General features: G+C 40.4%; 2 protein-coding genes across 9 annotated transcripts in view; both read right to left on the bottom strand.

Annotated features, from left to right (window-relative positions):
• Window positions 1-7,814, bottom strand: part of CC2D1B (coiled-coil and C2 domain containing 1B) — a 34,477-nt gene extending 26,663 nt beyond the window's left edge. For 2 of the 8 annotated variants that reach the window (XR_005106868.1, XM_037404916.1), the window contains exons 1-4: window positions 7,722-7,774; window positions 7,219-7,315; window positions 4,053-4,194; window positions 543-658 (exon numbers count right to left, since the gene is read on the bottom strand). Coding sequence is in view for 4 of the 8 variants with exons in the window: in XM_037404916.1 (XP_037260813.1) it covers window positions 543-658; window positions 4,053-4,194; window positions 7,219-7,284 (324 nt within the window). In the remaining 4 variants the exon portion in view is untranslated. The other 6 variants (XM_037404919.1, XM_037404922.1, XM_037404918.1 and 3 more) reach the window with 5 other exon arrangements.
• Window positions 7,815-8,413: 599 nt separating this feature from the next.
• ORC1 (origin recognition complex subunit 1) lies at window positions 8,414-27,896 on the bottom strand. The gene is made up of 17 exons (XM_037404831.1): window positions 27,751-27,896; window positions 26,996-27,100; window positions 26,470-26,597; window positions 24,912-25,081; window positions 24,099-24,468; window positions 23,149-23,440; window positions 21,274-21,378; window positions 20,722-20,917; window positions 19,543-19,649; window positions 18,614-18,715; window positions 17,937-18,108; window positions 15,595-15,702; window positions 14,648-14,797; window positions 13,266-13,385; window positions 11,571-11,737; window positions 10,452-10,539; window positions 8,414-9,031 (listed from the first exon to the last, which is right to left on the bottom strand). The coding sequence occupies exons 2-17, from the start codon at window positions 27,082-27,084 to the stop codon at window positions 8,837-8,839; spliced, it is 2,559 nt and encodes an 852-aa protein (XP_037260728.1). The 5' UTR covers window positions 27,085-27,100; window positions 27,751-27,896; the 3' UTR covers window positions 8,414-8,836.
• Between the last annotated feature and the right edge of the window lies 1 nt (window position 27,897).

Here is a 27,897-nt window from a genome sequence, read left to right as displayed (position 1 = left end):
ACCACACAAACTAGTGGTTAGAGATCTGAAGCTGAGGAATTTCGGAGAATTACTTCCACAAAGATCGCTCAAATCCAAATGTAAACGTTCCAAAAAACGAGCTATTAACAACAGTAGTCAAAAACATTGCTTGATACTCCTTCCCTAAACCCTGCCAGCTAGCTTGCTCACTGAATGACAAAGAATTCCTTGTGAGATATTCTTTCACATCAAGCGCCACTCAAAGCAGTAGCAAAATAGTGACAGGCATCACTTTAAGCAGAATGCCCCGGCTGCATTTCACCAGCTGACACAGAAAGGGATTCCCACTGTTCTCCCCACTTCTCTAAGGCCCTCACACAGATGAACATTAGATAGCAAACTCTCTTACTCTGGTGTGCAGGGGGTTGGATCCTGCAAAGCCTCAGATCTAAAGGAATGTTTTTGCAGTATTTCAGCTTGTCACCACAAAATTAACAGACACTGTTGTTAAATGCAGTTCTGTTAAAAAAAAAACAACACAAAGACATACTAAAACTTCCTGCTAACAAAGTTACGCATACCAACAGGTCTGTATCTTTCTCCAAGTCTTCGTCATCTGCTTCGTCCTCCTCATCTTCATTCAGGTCCTTCATACACTCTGCAGCCATCTTTTCAATATGATCCATGGGCAGAGGAGCTGTAAAAAGAAAACACAAGGAGCCATAAACCCTAAGTAACAGTTATGCGGTCACGGAATATAAAAAGAGAGCAGTGACTTTTCCTCTTGCTTCCCCTTTATCAGATAGCGTTGTAGGTAAGTGAGAGTATACTCATGGATAAAGGGCAAAAACTGGGGAAGTGAACATCCAGGCAAAAGCAATACTAGTGTTCCTGAGAGTGACAGTCGAGGCAGGCAGTAAGACAAGGAAAATTACTGCATCCAACCACCTAGCTCAGAAATTTGATCTCAGGGAGAAATAATGTCTGTTTACTAATACAAGGAGCTTGAAGAGCAAAACCATAAGCACCATCACACTTACTAAATCACTGGACTTTTGTATAGGGTCTACACTACAATTGAGACTCCAACAGTTGATCCATTTTCTCAATGTACAATCTTATGCACAAGAATGTCTCTCTCTGTCCGTCTCATGTTGAACTAGATACATATGTATCCTTTGAATCTGATGATGCACATAAACATCAACTGTAGAGACGTACTGAACCACACAAGTCTTAAGCCAAACTACTGGCTGTTAACATGACAAGCAAGGAGGCATAGCACACTATCCATACATTTGAAGACAGCAAGAAAGGAAGACAAGAAAATCCATCTTGAGAAACTACTTGTTTTATACATCAAACACCACTGCAAAGTCACACTTGGCGTACAAAAATAGAATGCTCCAAATCAAGGCATCATGCTTGTCCAGAGTGCAAAAGCAGCAGCAGAACACTGGCACGGAGAACTGCCAAGGAAATCAGAAGAAGTGTTATTTCTTCTGTCTCTCTGACTTCTGCATTTTCTCCATTGCTGTCTCATGCCCATCAGATTTTCCCTTTTCAAAGTCTTTCTTGGCTACTTAGTCTTGCAATTTCTCTTCAAGCTTCTGGTCTTCACCCTGAAAACTCTACTTAACTCCTCCTTGCTGAACTCTCATCTCTACTGCATGCTGTGCCAACCACATCTTCCTTAACTATCAGCTTCCTCCATACACTCTCAAAGGTGAAGTTATTTGCACACAAATGCCAACCGTCCACATAAATGTTTCCGATACTTCCCCATGCAGACATATGACTGTGACTCACCAGTGTCAGTCAATGTTGCATAAAATATACAACTTCAGGGACAGAGCTTTACAGTCAATTTAAACAGATCTAGAATAGATCCCATCAGTCCCTGCATTTTCTGAATCAACTGAAAATTAACCCAGGTACAAAGCCGTTTCTGTTCAAATAACCTAATTTACCATGTCAGTGCTTCAGTACCTGTATCAAACATGTTGCTCATGTATTTGAACATCAGCAAAACTCTGCAACTACGATAGCAGGCCATATGCAAAGGCAACTGGCTGTACTTCAAGGGTCAGAGCATTCCTTACATGAAACCACACTAGAGGCAAAAAAGCCAACTGAGCATCCTCGGATGGTTGGTTCAATGCTAATCCAGTATGGCAAGTTGAGGCTACCATTTCAAACATCCCAGTGGCTGACCAACTGCCATTTATCAGTCACAGACAGCAGAGATCTCTGTACTTAAGATGTTGCAACAGTACAGCTTTTGCTGCTTGCATCTTCAAGCTAGAGGGAGAGATGACTTCCCCTACCTCCCCCCACCCCCATCAGAGCTCTAGAACATAAATCCAGGAGTAAATTATTGTACCTTGTGCTCAGCCAAGAACCAAGCACTAGTAGCTGTTGTTACTGGGTCTCTTTTATTCTGTTCTTCTCCAGACAGGATCTGTCTCTCCCCTGTCCTTACGGTACCCTCCTCCTTTCCAGGCGCCAGCCTGCATCCTGCCCCCACCACACACCATGTCCCCACCACTACACTGTACCAGGTCTCATGAGTCCCAGTGCCAGCTGTCCAGTTGCTCATCTTCCACGAGCTTCTAATCTACATACTCCTAATTCTACCAGGAAACAGAAGAGCTGTAAATGATTTTAGAAAAATAGTTTTCTGAGCCCTAACACGTTTGCCTTTAGAAGGCATAGTAAATGTTAATTTTGCAGTATCTGAAGTTTCATTTCTTTCTTATTAATGAAGGGACTGAAAAAACACATGAGATGACATAATCAGGTCAAGAAGGAAGTCAGCACTTGAAAAGCTGACAATTCAGGAGCTACTGACACACAGATTCATCCTCAAAACACTATCCTGCATGTTTTGACAAGTAACCTATGTCCAATGGCAGAAGTTCTGCTATTGTGTTTACTAGCTTCTATTAGGGGTTTACTACAATCTTGAAATAGAGAGTGGAAATTATTTAGAAGTTAGTTCAGATACAAACACTTCCTCTGTCTCTCATCAAATACACTGTTTGGAGACAGTAACTTTTTCTAAATATTTTAAAATTCTTCATTTCCCTGCAGCTGTGTGTGAAGTCCCTTCAAATATTACAGGCAAATTACTGCAGAGCTGCAAATGAGGCTGCAGTAGCACTACCCCTTCTTTCCAGCATCTGCTCACACACCTGTACAAGGGAAGGTCCCATTCTCCTTGTCCCATCTCAACCACTTGCTGCCACCCCTCCCTTGCAGCCACAGGAGGATTCAAATAGGCAGGCAGCAAACGAGATCAAGGAACTGATTCAGCTGAAAACCTAGCCCAACAACGGATGTTTATTTTTATAGATGTGTTTCCTGATCCAGCTCACCCTGCAGCTCCAAAAATATGGATACCAGCTTAAAGGTAGAGCATGCTCACTGGAGACTGCCCCTCACAACAGCAGCCTTGATTTATAGTAGATCACAGCAATCCTGTAAAACACTGCATAGCTATACACAAATGCTATCAGACAAAACTAACAGATGCTTTAAATATTAAAACCAGTAATGATCCATTCCAAGAGACATGGATAACATCCTGCATAACACAAGCTACAGGATTCTCCCAGTAATTCCATCAGTTCCATGATCTGCCTGTTAAAAGGGTATTCAATTTTGGGTACAGACTCAAAGTAACTAATAATATAATGCTCATTCAGTAAATTCAGTCCTTAAACAAAAACAGAAGAACAGCCCAACAACAACCCAGCCTCCACAAGAAACAAATTTCCATTTTTAATTCAACTAGCGCCCACTACACCTTTTTATACTACTTATGCTAAACAAGCATGTCTTAATTTAGTCATTAAATTAGCTAGCCATCATGTATCTTTTTGCTACATCTACAAAAGCAGACAAAAAAAAGCTCTTGCCCTTTTTGTGAAGTAACAACTTAAACCTTTCAAAGGGGAGAGTAGCTACAATTTCAGCTTCTATCTATCAGTGATGAAAAAACATTTTAGATAAATCAGTTATTTATAAATAGGTATCTTCAATAAATTAATCAGATCGTCAATAAATAAAATCCAGATAATTTAACTTACTTTTTCCTTTTGGCTTTGATTTCCCTTCTTTCACCTTTGCTCCTGTGATAGCAGCCAGCTCTGCTTCTAGGTCCCCATCATCCCCACCTTCCTCTGCACCCAGCAGCATCTCTTCAGGGTCAAAATCTACGAACAGCCCCAGCTGGAGCCAAGGGAAAATAGAAATTAAAAAACAAACAAACACCACCACCAAACTGCAGTTAGAACAGAGATGACACTCAAAAACATCATACTGCATGGATTATTAAAACATTTTAATGCATTCCGAACTCTGTTTAGTTTTTCTAAAGCCCACTATCATACCACTTCTATTACCAAAACGATGGATAACAGGTACCCATGACTGACGTAAGGTTCATAAATCTTAGCAAGTCACAAATATTCCCGCTAAAACTCTATACAATCAACAATTTCTTAAAATCAAGCCTATCTAATAATATGACATAACAAAGCAAAATAAAATTGTATCTGTTATACTGAGCCTCATGAAGGAGATATCATCAGGGAAGTTCAGGGCTGTTCCTCTAACAGCTAAGCTAAAAAAAAAAAATATTCAATCGTTGTTCACACAATACAAGTCTGACATGCATACACTGCAGTGATTTCACCCTTATCTCTTGGAAGAAACTACATATACAGAACTGTTCTGTAGTTCTCGTTACCTCAGTTTGTAAATCATAAACACGTAAAGCGCATGCACAAAGAGAGAGAGAGACATAGGCATTACAAACCCAGCAACGCCTACGCTACACTGGAGAAAACAATCATCTGGAACAGATCATCAGCTAAGCAACAGCATCTCAGGTAAAGTTATTAATAACAGTAATCAGAATTTGACAAAGTAGTGCAGATATCACTCAACTGTAAAACATGCCAAAGCACATAATTATTAGAGAAACCTCCGAGGTCTTAGTCTAAAAGGTATTAAGATGCCATTTTATCAGGAGTTTTGTATTGCTGGTTGACACTGACTGACCCAGAAATAAAAGCATTTTTATTCAAAGTATGCTAAGGTTTTTTGTAAACATGAATTAACTGAATTAGATTCATGCTATGAGGTAGGTGGAGCCTTCCTCAGACTTTTTCAAAGCATAAGCCCCTGTTGACTTAATGATCTTCACATGGCCAAGTAGGCAGCAGTTCAATTTCTCTCAAGCAAAGGAATAAAAATCAGTTGTCATTATTACAAGGGTTACCAATCCCCTCCTGCCTCAGAGGATGTGAAGCACTGCCAGAAGCTGAAGCTGCCTATCAGTTTATAAACTAGTGTGAACAAGTAACAACAACTTCTTTTTAACCCTGTAGGAATTGAGGCGCTGGTGGCTACTGCCTTGAAATATTTTGTGTCTCTCTGAACCCTTTTATAATCCCAAAGGAGAATGTGAAACATAGCTGAAAAACACCAATTCCAAGGACGCAGAACAGGATTCAAAATCAACAGCTATTTGTTTACTAGCCCAGCTCCTGCCCTCGACACCCTGTAAGGCACCAGGCAGATCAGTTAGCCACCCTCTGCCTTGTCCACCTCCCTTCCGCAAAACAAAACTAAAACATTTGCAGTCTTGAACAGAACGGAAAGAAGGTCAGGGCAAGATTTAATCAGGTGATCTAAAGATTCGAGTTCTATGGAATATACATACAGCTTTGAACATACATACATACACACACACCCCCTTTATTAATGTGCAAAATGGACCAGGAGCACGTGATCTGTTCATTACTATACTGCAAGTGTAGGAAGCCAAACAAGTGTAAGTAATGAAGTTAAGAACAGAATCCAGCAGTTGTAGCTCTAAGTCTCTCAATCTGTTCAGTAAGGCACCTTTCCAATTAAATTAATAGCATTAAAGACATGTTTAATAAAACAGGAAAAAAAAGCGGTTATAAAAAATTTGCAGTTGATACACTACATAGCACAAAACCAGTTTAAATTCAGTAAATCTGCAAGTGAACAAGCCATTAGTGTATCTGTTTCAAGAAACAATCCTCCATGCTGTAAGACAGGCTGAATAAATAACTGTACTGAACTAGAAATTAGTAAAATATGTTAATCAGATCCTTTATTTACTCTTTACCTTTTTAGGGTGTGGTTTCTTTTTTCACCTTAGATCTTCTCCCTTGTTTAAACAAACTAAATTATATACTACCTCTCCAACTGAGAAATGCAAGCTTTCATACTAGAACAATGGTGACATCACAGATCTCTAAACCATTCTGCCTCCAGTATGAAAATACTGGTTTCTAAGAAATCACCAAAAGAGAACATCCTAGCTATTTTCTCTAATATCCTAAAACCATTCTCTTTTCATATTTCCCTATATTCTTACCAGTTATTCCTCCTCTGTATATTACTTGCTCCTATTCTACTTTCGAAGATTAGTTCTAAAGTTCCACTCTGGTTCTAACATATTCTTTACCTGTATTCTGTTTTTCTTCCAACTGTTCTACCCCGAATTTTGCCTTTGCTGTATTTCTATGACACTGTTGCCTGACTTCCTACAGCTGCCAACAGTGACTAACGTACAATTTTCTTCTCAAGGCTTCTGAAACTACATGCAAAGCTAAAGAGTCTGAAGAAAATCCAAACACATAGACACATCTAAGCTCATTTTTAGCTACAGGAGAGGGACACAGGCTCATCAGCCTATTTGTTGCAAGAAAAAGAAAACCGTACAAAGCAAAATTAAAATCAACTGTCTCAGGTATAGCACCTCAATGTTCTCCTATACGTGCCCCTGAATTTGTTATTTGATACTCTGGTCTCCTTATTTCAGTTTTCCTAAGAGATGCAAGACAAACCTCTATAGAGTTACTGAAGCTATTATTAAATATCAATATAGCTGAGGTAGGAAACTACTACCAGCGTGAGTCATGAGGTCTCCTGCAAAGATTTTAGCGTTAACACTGGGGCTTCCCGGCAAGACCTCCTCCACTGCTGCATATCAGATGTTTACTTTAAGAACGCGCTAAAGGAGGAAGCAGGAAAAAAGGCACCACACAATTTAAATTTTTTCACGGTCCTGCAATATCTTATTAACGCCTGGGAGATTCTAACAGAAAAACAGCAGCAAGAGCCCTGAGCGAAGCCACCCCGACGAGCAGCAGGATTAGGAGGTTTCCCTGCTTGCTTTGCAACCACATCTCCCTGGCCCTTTGCCTTCCTTACCTGCTTTGCAACTGCAGCTCCCTGGCCCTTTGCCTGAGGGCTTTTTTTAGGTCTCCTGCCAAGCATGCTGGTTCATGAATTCGAGAAGATCGTGTCTCTGAGGGACGGAGAGCACACGAAATTGACCGTCAGTGCCCGGCCCGGCAGCCCGGAGGAAGCAGGCTGCGCACACCCCCCAGGCCGTTACCGGCACCCACCCGCGGCACGGGGCACCCCCCACCCAAGGCGCTCCCCGGGGCCCAGGCCTGCCCCGCCGGGCGCCCGGCCCGGCCGCGCCCTCCCTCCGCCTGAGGGGACTCGCACCCGCCGCTACCGCGCTCCCCCCCGGCGCGGGCGGGCGGCAACGGCGGGACCCCCCGCCGGCCCCAGCGCCGCGGGAGGGCAGGGCAGCCCGGCCCGCCCCGTGCCCTGTGGAGCGCTCCCGGTCCCGCCGCAGGCGGCAGGCTGAGCGCCGGTCAGACAGCGGCCGCCGCCGCTCGCCTCAGCCCCCCGCCGCCGCTCGCCTCAGCCCGCCGCCGCCCGCGCAAAAGCGCCCGGCGACGCAGCGCCCGCCCGGCCCGGAGACGCCTCGGCCGCGGCTCCAAGGCGGCACGCGCCTGCGCGGGGCGGGCCGGGGGCGGGCGCGGGGCGGGGCAGCAGCCCGCGCCACGAGCCATCTCGGGAGCGCGCTCACAGCGACAGCTTTGAAAAAACAGCATTTTCGAACGGCCCGTGGCCAAATGACTAACGCCCTTTGGCGAGCAGTCTGACTGCGGCAGGGCTGCGCTACCCCAGAGCGATTCTTTCAGGCAAAAAAGCGGCAAAAAAGCGGCAAAAAAGCGGCAAAAAAGCGGCAAAAAAGCGGCAAAAAAGCGGCAAAAAAGCGGCAAAAAAGCGGCAAAAAAGCGGCAAAAAAGCGGCAAAAAAGCGGCAAAAAAGCGGCAAAAAAGCGGCAAAAAAGCGGCAAAAAAGCGGCAAAAAAGCGGCAAAAAAGCGGCAAAAAAGCGGCAAAAAAGCGGCAAAAAAGCGGCAAAAAAGCGGCAAAAAAGCGGCAAAAAAGCGGCAAAAAAGCGGCAAAAAAGCGGCAAAAAAGCGGCAAAAGTTGGTTATTTGAATGATAAATTTCTTCTGGTATTTTTACTTCCCTGGTAGCAGTCTCTCCAGCTCAAATAGTCAGCTCTTGATTGCTTAACTGAAAGATCCTTCACATTATCAGTAATGTAAATTTAAGCACATCGCTTTATGTCTTTAATACTCAACAAACGTCAATGGAGAAAAGCTGCACAAACTCCAATGCCACAAAGACACTACTAGTCTTAACAAAAAACAAAAAAAACCAACAAAACAAAACACAAAGCTCCTTAGCATGAGGAGTGATGCAAATAATCAATTTCAAGTCCATACACCTCAGCTGAAAGGAAACTAGTTACCAGCTCATAAAAATATCTCTTTATAAGTTTGCTTTAAAGTATTTTAGGTATATGAAATAAAATGCTTTATTATAACAACTGCTTTATACACCAAACATTTAAACTTAGTCTTAAAAAACCCACCAACATTCTGCTATTATCATTTCATTGACAATTAAAAAGTTGGCAACACTTAAAATATTTATACATATTAAAAATAATTAAAATCTCTATTCATCCTTGAGTGCATACATGATGTCGTCCTGGCTGATATTCAGTCGCACCCGCATATGAAGATACTTTTTACTCGACTCCAGCAGCAGCAGCCTGCAGGCTCCAAGTCTTGAACAAATTGCCATCACTCCTGACAGCGTGGGGCTTTGCCTGCCTTCCATTCTACACAGCGCTATGTGTTGACGATAGATCTGGGTTGTTTTTTTTTTTAAAAAAAAAAAAACAACACACAAAGAGAGGGTGGAGAGAGAAAGAGAGAAAAGGACTCTGGTCATGTTTATCTCCGGCTGCAATTGAGTATGATTGAGTATGCCAAGGTGAGAAAGCAAGCTTCCTTCTCTCGCAGTCTGTGGGAAGGGAGGAAAAACTAGCCCCACTCTATCCAGCTGAAATGCACACACACTGCTGGTTTAGCACAAACTGTTAGGACTTTCTCAAGGAAGCAACAATTCAAAGCTATAGCTTCCTTTTTTATATAGCCAAAAAGCAAAACAATGAGCAACCTACCTTGCCTGCAATTTCTTAACTAGATCGTTTTATTTGTTAATACACCTCTTCTCCCCTGGACTATGTGGACTAAACCTTACCCAGCTGATTAGGGCTGACACACAATTAATTATTGAGTGATTAGCAGTTCACTCAGATGTGATCTTCAGGCCCAGGAAACACGTCACACCAACTACACATATGAAAGATCGCGACTTAGAAAGGCATGCTACACCTTTAAGCACAGGAGAATGCACTTGTTACAAATCATGAATGTAACAAGAATCAGTTGAGGTCTTCTGCTTTTCTATTTAGAAAAAGCAGAAGAAAACCCTTTTGGTGTTAAGAGGAAAACTAAGGGAAAAGTGTAACAAAGCAGCCTAAAATATCCTTTGAAGTTCAAGAACCCCTGGCCCAGTGTATCTGTGCAGTCAACTGATACAGATGCTCAGGAGCCAGAAACGGATTATGCAATTAAAATGCTTGTTTACAAACCTGTAGAACCAGATGAACCTAGCAGGTTATCTTATATATAAATAATACATCATTATAAATGTTTTTATAACATTTAGCTTCCATACTATGAATCATGAAAGGGACTATGCGCACTCTTCACAGCTCTGGTGGTGCCAAGTGTTTTATGGGTCTACTAAAAAAATGCAGCTACTAGTGATACACCCGCCTCTGTGGAAACAGGCAGCGCTACAGAAGATGGAATCAGCTTTCAGTTTTCCTCCTTGAACTATGCTGCCTGATATTTTCAGGTTCTCTTTCATTTTTCCTGTTACAAAGCATGTTTACTGGAGGCATGTAATTTTTTCAGATGCATGCCAAAAAAAAAAAAGTTAACCACTCTGTGATCCAGATCACTTGTAACATTAATACAACAGCCAGTGTTTTCAATTGTATGTATTTGGTTCCATTGAAAAACTGGTGGTTGCATTCAATTAAGAATTTACACCTGGCCTGGACAGCCATGCCCCTGCCATCATATTGTCTTCCATCAAATTTTCAGAATAAAAATCCCAAGTATTTAAATACATACACTTTTGCCTGAATCTTGACAATGCCTCCCTCTATTTTAAGGAGGAAAAAACCAAAAAGTGCTCCAAAACATGAACATACCTCTTGAACTGTTGCCTCCTCAACTCCTGCCCTGCGAAACTCTGCCAAAACTGCTTTCAGAAATATTTGTTCATGCAACGAGGCATTCCTGAATATCAAAACAAAGCAGATAAAAATTAATCAGTGAGGTTCAGAAGTTACAAAACATGAGGATGAAGTCTGGAAGGGAAATTTCTTGGTAACCACATACTTAAATGCAGGTTATTTTTTACAGGGGCAGTTTATGTCAGCTAGCCCTTATATTACAGCCTGCAACTCTGGCACCACACTGCATTTCACCTCACCCCTCTGTCAACACATCCAAACACAACATCTCATTCCATACATCATACACGTTCTGGTTGTTATGGTCAACCTACATTTATGAATTAACAAATGAACATTGAAGTTTTCAGGCACAAGTAGCACAGCAAAAGCAGTACTTACATATCCAGCAAAATATCATTACTTGCACCCCTTAGTCTCCCCCCGCAACCCTTGATGAAACATTCTTTTTCCTTTGACCAGAAATCGGTGAAGCGCTTCACCAGTTACAGCCTGTGCAGACCACAGAAGGGTAACAGAATTCCTCACAGGCATTCCTTCAGGAAACCTTTTGGAAGTCCTAACAATCTATTGATGTTAAAGAAACCAAACAGGAAAGCCTTGCATTCTGCTCAGACACCTGTGGCTGCACATAAGCGAGGAAAGACAGTGAGTGGCGTAACACAAGCACGTATGGAGAGGGGAGGAGTTGACTCTTGAGGACCCAATGCCTAAACTACACGTATCAGACGGGTTTTTCCTTCAGCCCAGCTCCAGTATGCTGAATAACCAGTACTGTTTGTAGTTGCGGACTCCTGAGTGTACCCTCCAGATTTAGTTCCAGTGGAAGGAATTCAAATATATGTACGTGGAAACTGCTGTACAGCAAAATAAATGACAATCAGGAAATTTCAGCAGCGCCCCCTCCTCTTCTAGCTGTGCTGCAAGGTTTGTTTTGTATGATGCTTCAACAAAGCATGATGCATCAGAGATTCCCAAAGAGTGGCGAGGACAGATCCAATGTTTTTGAAAAAGTAGCCCAGTGGAAAAGAAAAGACACAAAAGCCAAGAAATTCCTCTGAGAAATGTTTTTACCTGATTACATTTATATATGGTGATGAAAACATTTCATCTATGGCTTCAGTAATGTGGGCCATCCTGACTATTTCCTGGGTTCTCTTTCGGCTAGCAAACTCACATATCTCAGTGGCCCTTCTGCAGATATCAAGGCAACGCCTTGCATCACCAGACAGTGCTGCAACCTGAAAGTAAACATTGACAGGTTTGTAGCAATATTTCCTGTAAGTTGAGGGGAAAAAAAACAAAACAAAATTAAAAGAGTTCAGCAAGAACCAACAGACAAAGAAAACCCCAAAACCCACCTGACCACAAAACAGGACAGCAATGCTACTGTGAATGATGCTACCAGAACCCCTGATTTTAAATAGCGATCTTATTGACCAAAACCAACACAAGCAACCATCCTATACTCCCATTCCAATGTTGTCATCACAAATTCAAGACTGAGCTTTTTTCTAGAACCACAGAAGTCAGAGGCTAAAAAAAAAAAACCCACCAAATTCAGGAAATCCAATGTGAGCACTTCAACTCCAAAAGTTTTCAGAAATAAAATACCCTATCACAATTCAGGTTCAGGTGGGGGGGAAGGGGGCAAAAAACTCTTCAGTTTTTCCGTAACTCAATAGAATGCTGACATTAAGAGCACACTAATATTTTTTACTAAGTCTCAAAGAAACGTCTGGGATTGTGAATTTACATTCACAAGTGCCCAAACATTTTTAGGTGTCTGAAATTTCTGTAACCAAGTATTTCTTGAAACCCCACTTGTGGTTCACAATTTTAATAAAGCTGTGAGCATTCACTAGATACAGTACTGGCCTAGTTTTCCCAGTAGGTGCTGGTAACACATGAAAACATTAGAACCCAGCTGGAGCCAAGAATGAGAAACTCTTTAGATAAATCTAATTGCAAGTTATTTTTCTATATTTTCTGAAGGAAAATACTGCAGATTATTCAGTCTGCAAAATTATCACTACTACTCTTACAAAAAGGTGGTTCCTTCATAACAAAACAAATGCTTATTTTTACACCTCTGACATTTAGGAGTACTCTTTTCTTTAATGCTACACTGATGCTTAGAAGAAGTTGTTTAAGCATATAGTGGTTGACAAATGTTCTAACAATTTAAATAGATTATTTTCATGTAGAATTGCTAACATAGGATACTAAGCAATGCATACATCTCAATTTGAGAAGCTACTGATTCCTAATGCATTATTTATTTTTTTCTGCAAGTGAGTATTAAGACTGGCATCAGAGTAAGTACTGTCTGTTATACCAAGGCTTTAAACACCTTGAGAAAGAAAATAGGGGTATTTCCACTGCCACTGGCATACCAGGGTTTTTTTCAAGATCATCCAACGACTCACATTGTGCCAAACACTGAGACATCTTATCATTATGCCTTATCATGACTCTTGTTGTCGTGCCTCCAGCTCCTGGAATATACTCCTGCCTTCTCGAAGTAGGTGGAAAAAGCAAAGACGCTGCTTTAGCAATGTTTCCTGAAAAAATACCCCGCTTACTTTAGAGAGAGCATAGTGTATGATCTCCTACTTGTGCCCCACTTGTCTCCAATACAGAACACAACCACAGAACCCGGTCTGACTACTGTTACAAAGCTTTCCCAACAGTGGTACACACCTCGCCCCCAGCCCCGGCCCCTTTACCTAGCACAACACAAATGACACACAGCTGTACTGTGCTTACCTTTCTGGAAACCAGCTGAATTGCATCCTCTTCAAATGCCTTCAAGTTGTTCAGCCTGGATGAAATAATTTGCTGTAACTGTTTGTAGGTGTAAGGCTGAAAGGACATTCTGGTGAGGCCCTATAGTAAATAATACAATACAGTTAAAAGCATCTGTAGTGCTTGAAAACTCTCAACTGCTCAAGCATAGCTGGTATTGTTGGTTTAATTTTCTCTGGTGGGAGCAATTCCTTCTCTCACATTCTTCCCCTCCAAGTGGTATGCTTTAATCTATTCTTCCACTTTGTATTTGTGAAATAAACATGCAAATCCACAAAACTGTGACTAAGTGAGGACCACTGATTGGACCTCCCCACTGAAAGGACTGAGGAGCAAGTGTGGCTACTATTAGAATTCAAATTCCTCTCACAAAATTTGTAAGCAAATTTAGAACCACCTGATATGAAAATCTTCTGGTTACAAGAGATTTTTTTCTGATTGTAATACAGTAACAGCAGAAGTTATGACAAAATATCCACCTGTCCTTCAGCAAATCTGTATACATGGATAAGAATCATACTACTGACTTCACATTAGCAATTAGCCAACAATTACAAATCCTCTTCTGCCTCAAGCTAACAGAAACTGCTTTAAGATGAGAAGAACGATCTACATTGTAGATGGTGCACAGCCTTTCATATTCCACAGGAGGCCCGAGTTTTGCATTTCTTATGCAAAATTCTTTTCTCTCATGACTATACAGACTCAGCTGATCTGCAGCTTTAGCAGGCGGGGGAAAGCAATTCACATGCTGTGGAACTATTTTTGAGTCAGAGGGATGGAGAGAGGCACAGAACACTTTTTGCAAATCACTTTTAGAGCAGTGATGAAGAGACGAGTTAGGAAAATGTATTCAACAGAGATGCAGAGGTGTAGAGTGCACCCAACTTTCTGTCCAATGGTATCCAACAAGGAAAATCTACCAGCTGATGATGGCAAATAGAGAGAAGTAACTAGGTGTCTGGAATGAAAGGGGAAAGAGGAAAGGAAACCAGAAGCGAATTCTTCTGAACTCTAGAGTAAGCAGCTTAACCATGAAGCATGGCATTTGATTACTCTTAATATGATTAAACTATGTTTAAAAAGACATCTGCACTCTTAATTCATTCTTACAAGAACATAGTGTACTTACACAGCATAAAATCTGATTAGCAAGCTGGCTCCACAACTTACTTTGCTAAGATTTATGTGTTCGTTATCAGCCCTCTGGAGAGGAAATTATAAAAGCATCGTTCAGCCTCTGATGTAATGACTCCTACTTTTCCCCTGGATTACTTCTGATTGCTTACAGTATTTAATCTATTATCATGTTATAGCATAGCAACAAAACTGTTAGGACATACCAGCCTGCTAGATACTCTGTTCATCATTATTCTCTCCGGCAAGTCCATGGTGTTAGCAATGGCCAAGATGATTAACTTTGAGTGCTTCCGAGTTGGCCAGTCAAATAAATTGTACATCACATTCTGCTTCCGGGTCCACAGAAGATCAAGCTGCAGAGACAGAAAGAGAATTAGACTGAAAAAGAACAGCCTTGTATTTACAAAACCTGATGGGGGTTTGAGAGAGCTACTAGCTCTGCCACAGAAGACTTCTTATGTGATTCTGCACAAACTGTCTCTGTTGTGTTTCCTTTATCCATTTACTAATAGGACTGCATTTTCTGAATTAGGGCTCTAATCTCTTTTGGAGAAGCACGGTCCTACTAGATGCTTTGAAAGTATTCATCACAGTAGAGTGATTAAACAGCTGGAGTTTTTAAACACTACTCAATACTATATCTAACAACATTCAAAGACCCTCCACGTGAAAAATTCAAGTAGCTTATAGCAAAAAAACAAGCATGCATTGGTTTATTAGTGAACATAACGCATTCAAGGAATTTCAAAACTGGACACGACTTATTTTCACTGTGTTTTCTCACTGGAAAAGCAGCAGCTTCCAGACAAAATCCAGTTGAATTATATGGTATTTAGGACTTGACAGAACAATTCATTCCATGACTTGGACCAAAACAAAACGTAAAACCAATGTGAAATCCAAGGCAGAGAACAATACGGCAACAGGACACTTACCCATTTAGATTCAGTTTTCTAATAAGGCTAAGAAGAGCTATTAGTTTGTCTTCTCTCCAAAGACTATTTCTCTTTTATATCACATATACATGGATCTATGTGTATATATATATATATATATAGTCTAAGCATGAACAATTTGTCTTTTTCCATCCTCAAAAAACTCATTTCTTACAACACTTCCAGGAAAGAAAAGGAAGAATTCTTTGTCTCACCTCATCCACTATCAGCACTGTGGTCTTCTTCTTTGGTCCGGGTGTACAGAACAGTTTTTCCAATAGTACTGCAGCATGGGTTGCTGTCACCTTCTGACCTGTCAGTAACTGGACAAAGATTAAACAACGTTGCAGGTTAATCACACCAATAGGAAGTTTAACTCTTAACTTTTCTCTACCAATCAACACCAAACATCTGAATGGTGGTGGGGTGGATGGAGTAACAAAATGAAAAAGTAGCTCATAATGCATTCAGATCTACTAGAACCTGTCCATAAAGGAGAACAGAAGCCAAAGGCACATCACTAAAAAGGAAGGCCAACACAATTTCCTGCAATTTGTCTGAAATACAGATGTGTTAAGAAATCCTGAACCCAGTCTCAGGACTCTAAACCTAGTACCTCAAGGGTGTCTCCCTCTGAATGCAAAACACCTATTGAAAACCTAAGTCAGTTGACAAGAATAGCCTGACTTCAGTAATCTTGGGACTCCTACTAAAATATTAATCATCAGCAGGATCTGGAACTAAGTAATTTATTCAACCCTAAGCTAAAAACCCATCTTCTACAAGAACTACTTCTACAATAACCTACGTGGGAAAACAGATGAGCTGACAGCTGACTGTACATTACCTCTTCCTTTGCAGGTCCAAAGATATACAGCAATTAAGGCATGGTATTTCAAAAGTACACTATATATGTTAAATCTATTGTTCAACATAGTTCAGAGTCAAGCTGTAAAGCAAAATAAACATTGTATTTGAAAATTGTATTTGCTTTCCAGAATACCCTGAAAACTAACCTGAGAATTCAATAATTATTAAACAAGCCAGAGCATGACAACAATGTATAATCTATACTTGCTTCATGTTTCCAATTCAGTCAGGACAGTGTGAATCAGTCATACAAAGCAGGTGGATCCCAGAGGATACTGATTTCACAGCTCTGTAACTGGGAATCCAATATACCACAGTTCAGCATGTTGCAGTGGAATTGTCACACTACTGCAACCCCAGTTAATCTTATCTCCTTCACCTGTCCAGCCATTCCTGTACCTGTTCCTTCTCTATAGAACTTTCCTATGAGAGTGAAGTAACTCCAGTAGTGAACACTCCATAATTTGCTTGTCATGCAAAGAAATATCAGCAAACTGGAGTTTCAGACTAACCCGCAGCAAGAGATAGGGCAATCAGAAAAGTAGCAGCAGCCTAGCTAGGGTACTTGGATAACAGCTGAAGCAGAAGGAATCGGAGAAATAAATCATTCATTTGACTACGTGCTCCCCTGAAGGATATTTAATTGGGCTAGCTTAAAGAGCTCAGGGTCTGTGGGGGGAACGGCAACAAATTTTACTGCCAAAGGCCTATTTTTCTTTAATTTTAAAATTTTATGCTGAACAGGATAGGAAGAAAGAGTATTAAAATACATTAACATTAGCATGAAATAAGGTAATTGTCATGAAACTTTTCACTATGCTAAAGAAACAGTCACCTGGCTACAACAAATCCCTCAGCAAGACACTGTCTATGCTGGTTTGAGGAAAGGGTGCAAATATGTAAACTTAGCTCCCAGCTATGAGGACAGGGGTATCAGAACAACGTACGCCACTTCCTGCTCAGATAGAAGATGTCAAATAGACTGAGTGGAAGGTTATAAGAAACTGGAATAGATGCTTCAGAAAATCATTTCATTTCCAGGTCACTGGCTTAAAGTTAGCCTAAACTGACAAAGCTCTTGAGCGATTACTGTCTAACACCTAATGGCTGATCTTAATCCAGGCCTCAGAAGGTTAATTCACACCTGTACAAAAGCAAGCACAGTCAGTAAGCTCAGACTAGTTTGTCATGAAAATCTGAAATGCAGTATTGTTGACAGAGATGGCCCCTCTTTAGCTGGATTGTTATTATGACAGACCAATTGATTGTATTGTAATTGACTGTACAATTGATTAGTAATTATTCTACTGCCACACTGACTTCCAGAGTTGTCATCTCAGTAACTTTTTAAGCATACATGTGCAGGAAAAGTTATAAAAGGGGAAATACAAGAAGAATCTGGTTTAGATTTTTTTTCAACCTGAGTGGACGTAATAAATCAGGCTACTCCCCACCCACTGCCCTTATGCAGCTGAAAGCAAAATAGTTCCAAGAAGTTGGCCATGGCCTTAAAGTTAATTATTTTTTAAACCTGCTCTAAGATAAAAGCATACAGTCTCTCAGAGGGACTACTTGGAAGTATTGATATGTTGAGTGCCTTGAATACTGTAGCACATTGAGGATCTGAATGGTAAAGCATAAGATCTCTTCTTTCAAACCAGAGAGCCACTGAAGAGGCTTTACTTACCTGTAGTATCTGCACATAAGCTTGGTGAGGGTCAGTCAGCTTCATGCCATTGATCTCTGCAAACTGGAATGATGGTATGTCATCATTTTCTGCAGCTTGCTGAAGACAGTGAATTACTTCATGAACAGTTGCAGTTTTACCTGTTCCAGGCACTCCAGATATGTACATGCACCTACAAAAAGAGAATGCCTTTTTAGCAGCCTGAGCAAAATATAATCCTCCTAGGATTAATGAGCTGGAATTCCTGTGCTCTGAGACCAACCCTGAATACTACTACCCTGTCACTCCAGGCAATTCCCTATATTTCAGTCTTCATTTGCAAACTGGGACACATAACATTGGAAAATCATGAGGATTTTTATTATTCCTGAAGCAATTAACAACTTAAAATACTTTATAAATGTAACTTCTTTTTTTTTTTAAAAAAAAAAAAAAAAAGTGTTTCCCAGACATCTAATATTGACTAGTTATATTTTGGTCTTTAATTTGAATCTGTACAACAAAGGAGGCTACATTATTTCTATGCACAACCCTTCCTAAGGAAGAAAAATACCAGGAAAATTCAACTAGGAACTGTGATTCAGCCAAACAATGATAACTTTTTAAATAAGTGTAGCATCGTCTGACTGCTGTTATGCCATAGATAGACATGATCTCAGTCTCATCAACAAACTCACCCTCCTGTACCATCAATAAGTTTACTTTCCACAAAGTTATAGATATCCTGGAATTCTTCCTCACGACAAGGCAGAGATTCTGGGATAGCAGAAACATGCAACCTTTTGATGAAAAAAAAAGAAAAAAAAAGAAAAAAATTAAATAGGAGATACAAGGTTTGCATTTTCGCAGTTCTACCTGAAGGGCCTACTGAGGAAAACAAATAGCCAGATGCTCCACCTTTCACAGTTGTCTGTAGTTTTTCAAATTTATCTTACATACTTACTTTTAATACAAATTACTCTTACATACAGTCTGAACACCAACGTCAGGTATCCCAAAAGAAATAGCCTAGTTTCTCTACATGTGCTTTCAAGTTTTAAGGTGGCTGAACAGTCATCTTTATAAACAAACGGCATGAATATGCAGCAGTAAAGACCTAGATGTTTTAATTCACAAAAAACGTGTAAGTCAACATAGAGGTCGGGTGAAAGAGGGGAGACCACTTATAGGAAACTGAAAAACCTAAAACTCAGTTTGAAAGATACAGACAGTCCTGAATGCCTTTTTTTCTTCCACTGTGAACATCTACCATACCTGTAAAGCTTTTTCACACCCCAAGATGAGACAGATATTGTGCCTTTACACTCTAAAGCTAATACAAGAGGATCTTTGTTTTCCTAATATTGCTCAGAATAGAGACAGATACCTAATTCTGAAGAACTTAGCATGGACTAATTATAGCAATTTGAAATTGTAAGAGTAGTATTGTAAATACCACTAGTATTTGTAAATCTAGTATCGTACAATCAAATCAAAACAATCGGCATTTTTACCAAATTTATTCAAAACTGTAAAGATGACGTTTCCCTATTTCAGCATAGCCTACTGCTATCTATGCATACCTGACTCAAAAAAAAGATTATTTTTTCCCCTAAGCAGACGTTACCTTAATCTGGCTTTTTCTAGTATAGTAACTGGTTTCTGTGCTTCACAGCTGCGCCTGGGAATTTCAGGAGTTGCATTCTGGGGTGTCTTGGGTGTTCCTGGTAAAGGCTGCAATGAAAAGTTACAGCTTCAAACAGATTTTCTACATACAGCTATTTCTGTTGGAGACTGATCATTCATTCAAGTTTCTCAAACATTACTTAGGCACAAAGACTATCCAGGGATGCCAGAGTACCAGATGAACAAAGAAACAGTCTTTACAAAGGAATTTACCAAATAAGCCTCATGGCCTTTTCTTCCTCAGGGAAAAAAGAAACTGGAAAGGCGGTAGTAACAAAGACAGTTACATCTTTTAACTGTCTGAAGTATTTCTAAATTGTTAATGCTTTTCTGAAATGCTGTGTTAAATTGATCCAGTTCTTAAGAAACAGCAAGCAACTAGAAATTGACCACCTGAATTTCATTGTCCAAACAAAAAAGCCACACAATAACTTTATTCTTCTTCTTTGCTGTGCTTACAAGTTACACTAGGTTTTCTGTGTTAGACATTTCATAAGTATAGAGTAAAAATTAGCCACTGACAGTATGTACCTGGCTATGGTGCCGAACACTGTCTTAATGAGTCAGGTCTAAGATTCACATAGTCCGGTATCTCATCTCCATCAGCGGCCACAACATTATGAGAAACTGCTGGACACACTTTGGTGCATCCATGAACACCACAGAGCAGCCCTTTAGCACTGGTAACCATCTGCACATTAGTAAGCTTTCAAGAATCAGGACAGCTCTACTGCCAAGAGCAAAGTTGGTCTTATGGCTTTCTGCTATATATATAGACTGCACTCTATGAAGACTAGAGAAACAGAACTTAAATGTCTCAGTGCACAGCTTACAATAAAAGTAAAAATGATGGCCATAAACAGATTCATCAGTTTGTTCCACTCCAGCCCAATTCAATATTTTCCCTGTTTAGGCCAGAGTTTTCTGATCAACATTGTCAGAGCATTCACAAAACACAAAGTGTTCTATACGTTTGCATAACCTACTCATACCAAAGATCATACGAATCCAGATGTTTCATTAAAAGCTAAGGGATTCAGATATTTAACTGTGGTACACAGGCATCAAGCATTCAAATAAGTGGCTCAGAAATAATAAGAACAGCAATTTTATATAGAACCTTAGTTTTTTCCAGAGTCTTAGCAGGAGTGTGAACTGAAGACTTCCTTGAAGATTTTGGGGTGCTGCATGTTCTGCTTAATTTGGTTTTCTTTTCTAGTGTACAGAGCACATCATTCTCCTCTTCCTCACTACTTGAAGAGTCAGAGCCATCTGAGCTAGTCAGAAAATCCTTTTTCTCTAGTTTATTTAATACGCTACGAGAAATAGAAATTACATGAGTTTTAAAAAATACATACGCTACACACTACAAAGAATCATTTGTACATTTCAGCTTTTTCTGTAGTTATCATAATCAGCAAGCCAATATTGTTGTCCACTTGAGCTGTTAATTTTCCATGGTTATTTAACAGACTGGTTTAAAGGAAGTCAGTTTGCTGATGAACACCATGAGTCAACTTAATGTTTCTGAACACAAGACAGTTTTTATTTACACTGTAATTAAGTTGTACTTCTAGAACCATTTGCATTTTAATATTAAGCTGGACAAACTCTCAAGGCTTCAAGCTACCAATAGAAATCTGAATCAAGTATCATGGATACAAAAGTTTACCTGATTTGCTCTGAAATACGAGCATATGTTTTCTGTGCACATATTCTACGAGAACGAGGGATCAGTAGAAGGTTCTGACAATTCTGTGCCAAATATTCAGTGAAACTGTAAAGAAAGAACACAAAGCTATTTGTATTTCCTCTTTGCATCACACTTACAAGGATGGAGAGGCCTTTCAAACTTCAGGCTCAATTGTTACGGCTGTCAATCCAGCAAGAATTCTTGCTTAGTTATTTACAGATTGGCTACGGCATGGATACTGGCAGCACAATTTCCTCTCTCCAATATATCTTTGCCAAGGAAAAAAAAAACCCAAAAACAACAAAACACCCACAAAATATTTACTATAGTTCATTCACGGTCTGTACTGTAAAGATTTTTATAGTAAAGCATGTTTCTATAAAGCTTTGTGAACCAGCTAAGCTGATAAGTCTAAAGAGAGACGCAGAGTCCATGCAAGTCAGAATTACTAGCTGCTCTGTGATGCTGTGACAATAGTGACTGCACTAGCATTAGTTCAAAACAGATGTCTCTGACTTGGGCCCTATCAACATCATACCAATTCGTTGTGCACCCTCAATCAAAACCAGCAATTTGTTTCATACTGACTAACAGCTGCTACATGTTAACAGCTTTCCCTCACTTCCCCAGTTAGACACACATACATCAGCGAAGTGCGCTGAATAGATGGTGATACAGTTGAATTAGCAGCCAAATTATTTTGCAAATGTAACACTGCCAAACTGAAGGGACAGGGCCTCGGAACAGTTGTGGTTTTGTTTGGTTGGGGGGGGGCGGTTGTCTGTTTGTTATTTAGGGGGTGGGTGGGCGGGTTGGGTTTTTAAGAGAAAGAGGAGACAAATAGGATTTTCTTTGGGCATCTCTGATCTGCCCTTTGGTATAGATTTTTCTATTTGTGTTTCAAGATTCTTTTGTTGTCTTCTTGAGCACTTCATCCGTACCACCGAAACTTTTTACTGTTAATACAGCTTTTCTACTAGTTCAAAGAACACAAAGAGATAAATTACAAACATGTTAAAAATTTGTTGATCGTTCTCAGAAAAGTCTTTAGCTCTAGAAATACCACTGAAATGCCATTATTTTATTGATGAAAAGTAAAATGTTTTTATGCTATACATGACAAAAACTTGAGTGCAGATGCCAAGTATTGCATCCATATCTTTACTTTTTGAAAGGAGGAAAATGACTGTGTTTTGGCTCCTTGCAACACTTTATACAAGAAAGTCTGATCCATTCTTCTCCTGCCCCAACTTAATGGAATTTTTAAAGACTGTGTGAATATATACCTGAATAATTATGCTTTTTGATTTCTTTTCTACATAAAAACTAGCATGGAAGTATATATACAATTATCATGACAACTCTCACGAGGTCAATCACACCCCTCTCTACAGTTATCTCAACAGTCACAAGTAGGGGATACTTCAGCCTGTATGACATAGGTACTGCAGGGAAACAGATTTTTTATCTATGTCACTGAGTACAAACCATAATAATTAACATTGTTTCAATTTCCTTTCATATTATCCTACCATTCCCATTTCTAACATCTTCTCTCTGTTCTTGTAACCATGCACTGTTGTTTGCATCCATCTTTGAAGTCGACTCCTCCTACAATCTCCCCAATCATGTGTTCACCTCCAAGTAAGATGCTTTCTAGAGCCTCACCACAGTGCACTCATGACTGTTTAGACCATCCCCTCTCCTCTCAGTGACCTCAACGGGCAAAACATGGTACACACCGAGATTTGACCTGCGTTTCTCTCCAAAAGTCTTTCATAAGTGTGCTGTAAAGAGAGCTACATACAAATAGAGATCCCATAGAAAAATAATTATAGAAAAGCTATCACTTACGCTATAGTACCATTTTTCACAGGAAGATCCCCGGCTTTCCCACTGGAGTATTTGACCTTAGCATAGGATGATAATTGTACTGTATCACTAAACCACCGCTCTTCAGTAGCAAAACCTGACTCTGACTTATCATCGGTGCGAGGCATTTTTGGTGGTGAGCCTAAACCGCCAGTGATTCTCACTTTTCTTTTAGCAGCTGATGGTTCTAACGGTGCTATAGCACCACAGTCGTCATCCAGAAGTTTCAAAATTTCACATCCCATGAGCCTGCTGTTAAGAGATTGTGTGGGACCTAGGAATCAAGAGCAAAATGAATTTTTGTCAGGCTTTAATATAGCTGGTTTGGTTAATGTTCAGAAGACATGAAACTACTGGTTCAGTGCCTGTCATTTAAATGAAAGGAGATGGCATTACACTCCAGGAACAAGGAACTGAATCACCAGAAGGCATGCACTTCCTCTAAAAAGATGACCAAGCAGAATACAATCCGTTTTTTTTAGTTTTTCTAACCTGCCTCCACCACTTACACTTAGGCTTCAGTTTGAAAATATGACATGTAATGTAGGATCAAATGTGCTTATTCAACCAGCCCAATGTAAACATTCTAGCACACCGTTAGTCAGAAGATTAAAGAAAGCGAGGCATTCTGACATCAAGTTAGGCTGACTGGTAGCATTTCAGCCAACAAGCACTTTAATTTAGACTTAGCGGTTACAAATAAAACATTTGCAACAGCAACTGGATATAAGCCGTACAGTTGCTTGAAATAACAGACATAAAAAAACTAATGAACCCAAAAGGCTTGGGCTAACCCCAAAGCCTGAATAAAGTAGCTGAAAATACTCACGTTGAATATTGAATGAATACCATTGTTTGAACTACCCAAAACAAACAGGTACAAAACATACTACATTCAAAACTACTGAATGGACAGATTACCATACACATACCGTTTAACTGTAACTTCTTCCTTGCTGTTAGAGTTCTGGTGCTATTAGCCACTCCTTGTGAACATCCCTTCTTCCTGATGGAGGACTTGGAATCGCCATGTTTTGATTGTACTTCCAACTCATCATTTTTTGTGGCACTCTGAACAACGCTCTCTGTCTCTTTTTTCAGGAGGGAAACGATGCCTGAAGGAGTAAATGAGCTTGAAGAGTTTGGGCTGTTACCTCCTTTCTTGCTAGCTTCTTTCAGCTTAAGGAATGTGTCAGAGGACAAAGTCTTAAAGCATTTTCCATCCCAAGACTGTTTTACACAGAAAGTTTGTTTCTTGTTTAGTGTAATAGGTAGTTCCTCTTCCAGATGTAGCGGTATTACCTGTAAAAACAGAAAATACCAAAACACACATATCTTAACATTTACTGTTAATTTAGCATTCAACTATTTTCTTAGCATTCAGCTATTTTCTATTCACATCTATCTTATTGTTGGAACTTCTGCAATCCTTCATTATAAAGGGCAACACATTCAACCTACATTTACACCAGTGTAAGTTTATTGCACTACAGGACTCCCATTCACACTACTACTTTCCATGCAAACCTCCAGATCAGCCGGCTGTCAAAAAACAACATCATTTTGGGATGAAAGACAGACAGAATATCAAGTTTTCAACTATCCTGCCCTACGATAAATGCATTAACGAATACTCATCATTAATTTGGTTTGGGAGGGAATAAAGTAGCTGCTATTCTATTATGCTTTTCAAATTGTTTCTGTTTCTTTGTTCGCTCTGTTTGTAGAGGGTTTGCAGTACGTACCGTGGTCCTTTTAATAATGGTCTCCACAGGTATATCAGTGTCATAGCCAGGAACTTTATCAAAAAAAACCTCTTGGGGAGACACCTTTCTTTTAAGCAGCCTCCGTTTATTCTGAGGTATCTCTGTAATATGAGAGAACCACTGCACAACTGCATGTTTATTCTGAGAACCTGTAACCACAAAAGAGAGTCACTGAACATTAAGAATTTTACTGGATCGCAAATAGCTGTTACGAGACCTCAATGACTTTAGCTGAAATGCCATCAAGAATAGAAATCCTCCCTGAACACAGATGAGAAAACATCTGATAAGAGATTACAATTCTCATTTTCTAAGCTAAATTGTTTGAGTTGAGACTTAAGGAATGAGATAACACCTACACAAGGTCTCAATCACAAAATGCCTGGAGACCAGCTCCAGACCACCATTTCACCATCACAAATAAAGACATTCTTTATTTGAATAGACATGATCTAAGCGAACCCCGCTAACCAAAAACGGTGACAAAAGGAGAACTAAGAAATTTCAGAACGTTATTTGCAATGTCAATGTTATTTCAGAAGCAAGCAAGAAACATTTACTTACTGCCTAACAAACTAGAGAATCCTGCTGTTGAAATAACTAGGAGAAAGTCTGAATAAACACTACAGATTACGTATGGAAAGAGTTAAAAGAAACAGTTGGAACATTTATAATTAACCATTTAATATTAAGTTACCCTCTACATTTTAAGGTGTCCATCTTTGAAAACAAAGCCACATATCTTTGACAAATTGTTAAAGATATATAACAAAAGGAAAATCTTGTTTTCAAGGAAGTTTCATGGGTTTCATTCCAGTAGGAAAAAAAGAGCTGAATGTTATGGTACAATAAGTGTGCATTAATAAATAAATAAGCTGGAGTGCTACATAAATACATTAAAAAAAAGTAAACTCTCAAACATTATTACATATTTCAAACTCTCAAAATATTATTACAATGGTCCAAAACAAAAATCAAAAGCTGTACAAAGAAATCAGACATAGCTAATGAGTAGCTCCTAATGCAGACTCAGACACAGTCTTTGTATCGCTCGCCTTCCATAATTTATCTTTTCATAATTATTTATAAACAAGTAGTTCTACAAAGGACAGAAGTAACCAGCCTCATTTACTCAGCCTCGAGGCTTATCACTAAATTACCTGGTATCTAATAAGATGCAAGCTCCAGGGCTGCAGTACTCTTGCTCCATTTAGCCTCTCCAAACACTAAATAAAGCATGAGCTCACACTGTCTTCCTCACAGACCATTTATTTTAAATTAGACACAAAGCAAAAAGATTGTAAGAATTCAATGTTTCTAAGTTCTCCATTTATCTATCAAATTTAGTTGAAATCAGTGATCAGCCCCAAATATTTGGGGAACATGTGAATACCGATGCAGTGATTACCAAAGCTTAATTTCACTAATAGATCAGGCCAGTGATATAGGGTTAATGCTACCTACATCCCCACGAAAGAGATAACTTTAAAACGTTTCATGATTTCTTAGATAGGAAGCAAATATTTATTTCTTTTACCATCTTCATATAAATTCAGGATTTGTGCCACAAAAGGTTGATCTGCATTCTCTCCTTCTACTAAAACGAAGTCACCAAGCTGTACACAGGTTTCTGTTCCACTGCTTTCTGATGTAATAAGGATTCCCCTAGAAAGCGATACACACATTGCGGATTAAAAATCAGGATTTCATATTCTTCATTAGTTCACATATCACTAAAGCTGACGGCCTGTCGGTTTTGTAGCTAGTTATGCCCCCTGTTGCAAATATGACAATTTAGTTTCCCCGATTAAACGCTTTTATATATATTTCAATTAAACAGTTCTTACTCACAGATTTGGTTAAATGCTTTTGCTTATACATTATACAATCTATAATTTAAGAGCTTCGTGACAACATTTTTCTTATACAGTGTCATGAGACAATGCTCAAAACCTCACTCATATCCTCACCGATTGCCACGCTAACCTGAACGATATCAGAAAGGTAAAGAAACCTTCATTGTTGAAGTTTCTCTGGGCAAGTTAGAAATAAATGTTATTTACTTGTACTGGGAAGTCCTGAGTTTCCTGTCTAAGCACATGGGTCTTCCACACCAGGAGTGGATAATTTTGCTTTGCTGCCGGGTGTTCATGATTCCCAAGGAAAAGCTAAAAGAAATAAACAAGTTATTTTTTTTATTATTTAAAAATAGAAGCCGGAAAAGGCTCAAGATGGCCCACTACAGAGACATGCCATCTATTCTTTCAGTGTGCATAGGCCTATTCAGGGAAGCCTGCCTTCCTCAAAGCCTGCAGGCGCCTCTCCCCCGAGGGAGCAGGAAAAGGGAAGATGTTTAGCTGTGGATTGGTGGATGCACTGCAATTCCTCGGCTAACACACCCGAGGGACCCGCCGCGATGGCCGGGGCACACCGCCGGCCGCTTTAAGACCCTCGTGCTGGTTTTCGTACACCATCGCAGCGACCAGGCGGATTCGAGTCAGAAACGTCTCGGTTATGCTCAGGTCTTCAGTTACTTTCTTTCAGTTTCTTTCCCTCTTAAGTAATTACCCCTCTGGAAACCAGCCGCAGGGCTCAAGAAAACGCCACACACCCGCAGCGCCCTTCCCCCTCACCGCCCCGCGCCAGCCCACCGGGGCAGGGCTCTCCTCAGGGAGCCGGCTGCCCGCCGCCCCGGTGGGGCCATGGCGTCGGAAGGGGCCAGCAGCGCGGCCGGGCCGGGCAGAGGGACCCCGGGGCGCCCCGCCACCCGCTCCCAGCGCCACGGGCCCGCCCCCCCCGGGCCGCGGGACTCACTCACCGCGGGGCCTCAGCCAACCTCGCGCGCGGCAGCGGCAGCGTGAGCTCCCGCCAGCACCGGGATAGAATCTCGCGCCAAAGCCCGGCCGGAGCCCCGCCCACCGCCCCGCGTGCGCACAGCGCGGAAGAGGCGGGGGGAGGCCGCGCG

This window comes from Falco rusticolus, chromosome 11 (assembly GCF_015220075.1).
Source record: "Falco rusticolus isolate bFalRus1 chromosome 11, bFalRus1.pri, whole genome shotgun sequence".
Taxonomy (NCBI): Eukaryota; Metazoa; Chordata; class Aves; order Falconiformes; family Falconidae; genus Falco; species Falco rusticolus.
Note: the sequence above shows the minus strand (reverse complement) of the source record. Positions and strands in the feature narration are given on the sequence as shown.

Coding starts and splice junctions, on each gene's coding strand:
- ORC1 (XM_037404831.1), bottom strand. CDS start 27,084: ATGAACACCCGGCAGCAAAGCAAAATTATCCACTCCTGGTGTGGAAGA. Junction 26,598..26,995: donor CTCAGGACTTCCCAGTACAA/GTAAATAACATT, acceptor ATCGCTTTCTAG/GGGAATCCTTATTACATCAG. Junction 15,703..17,936: donor CTTATGTGCAGATACTACAG/GTAAGTAAAGCC, acceptor ATCTTTGTCCAG/TTACTGACAGGTCAGAAGGT.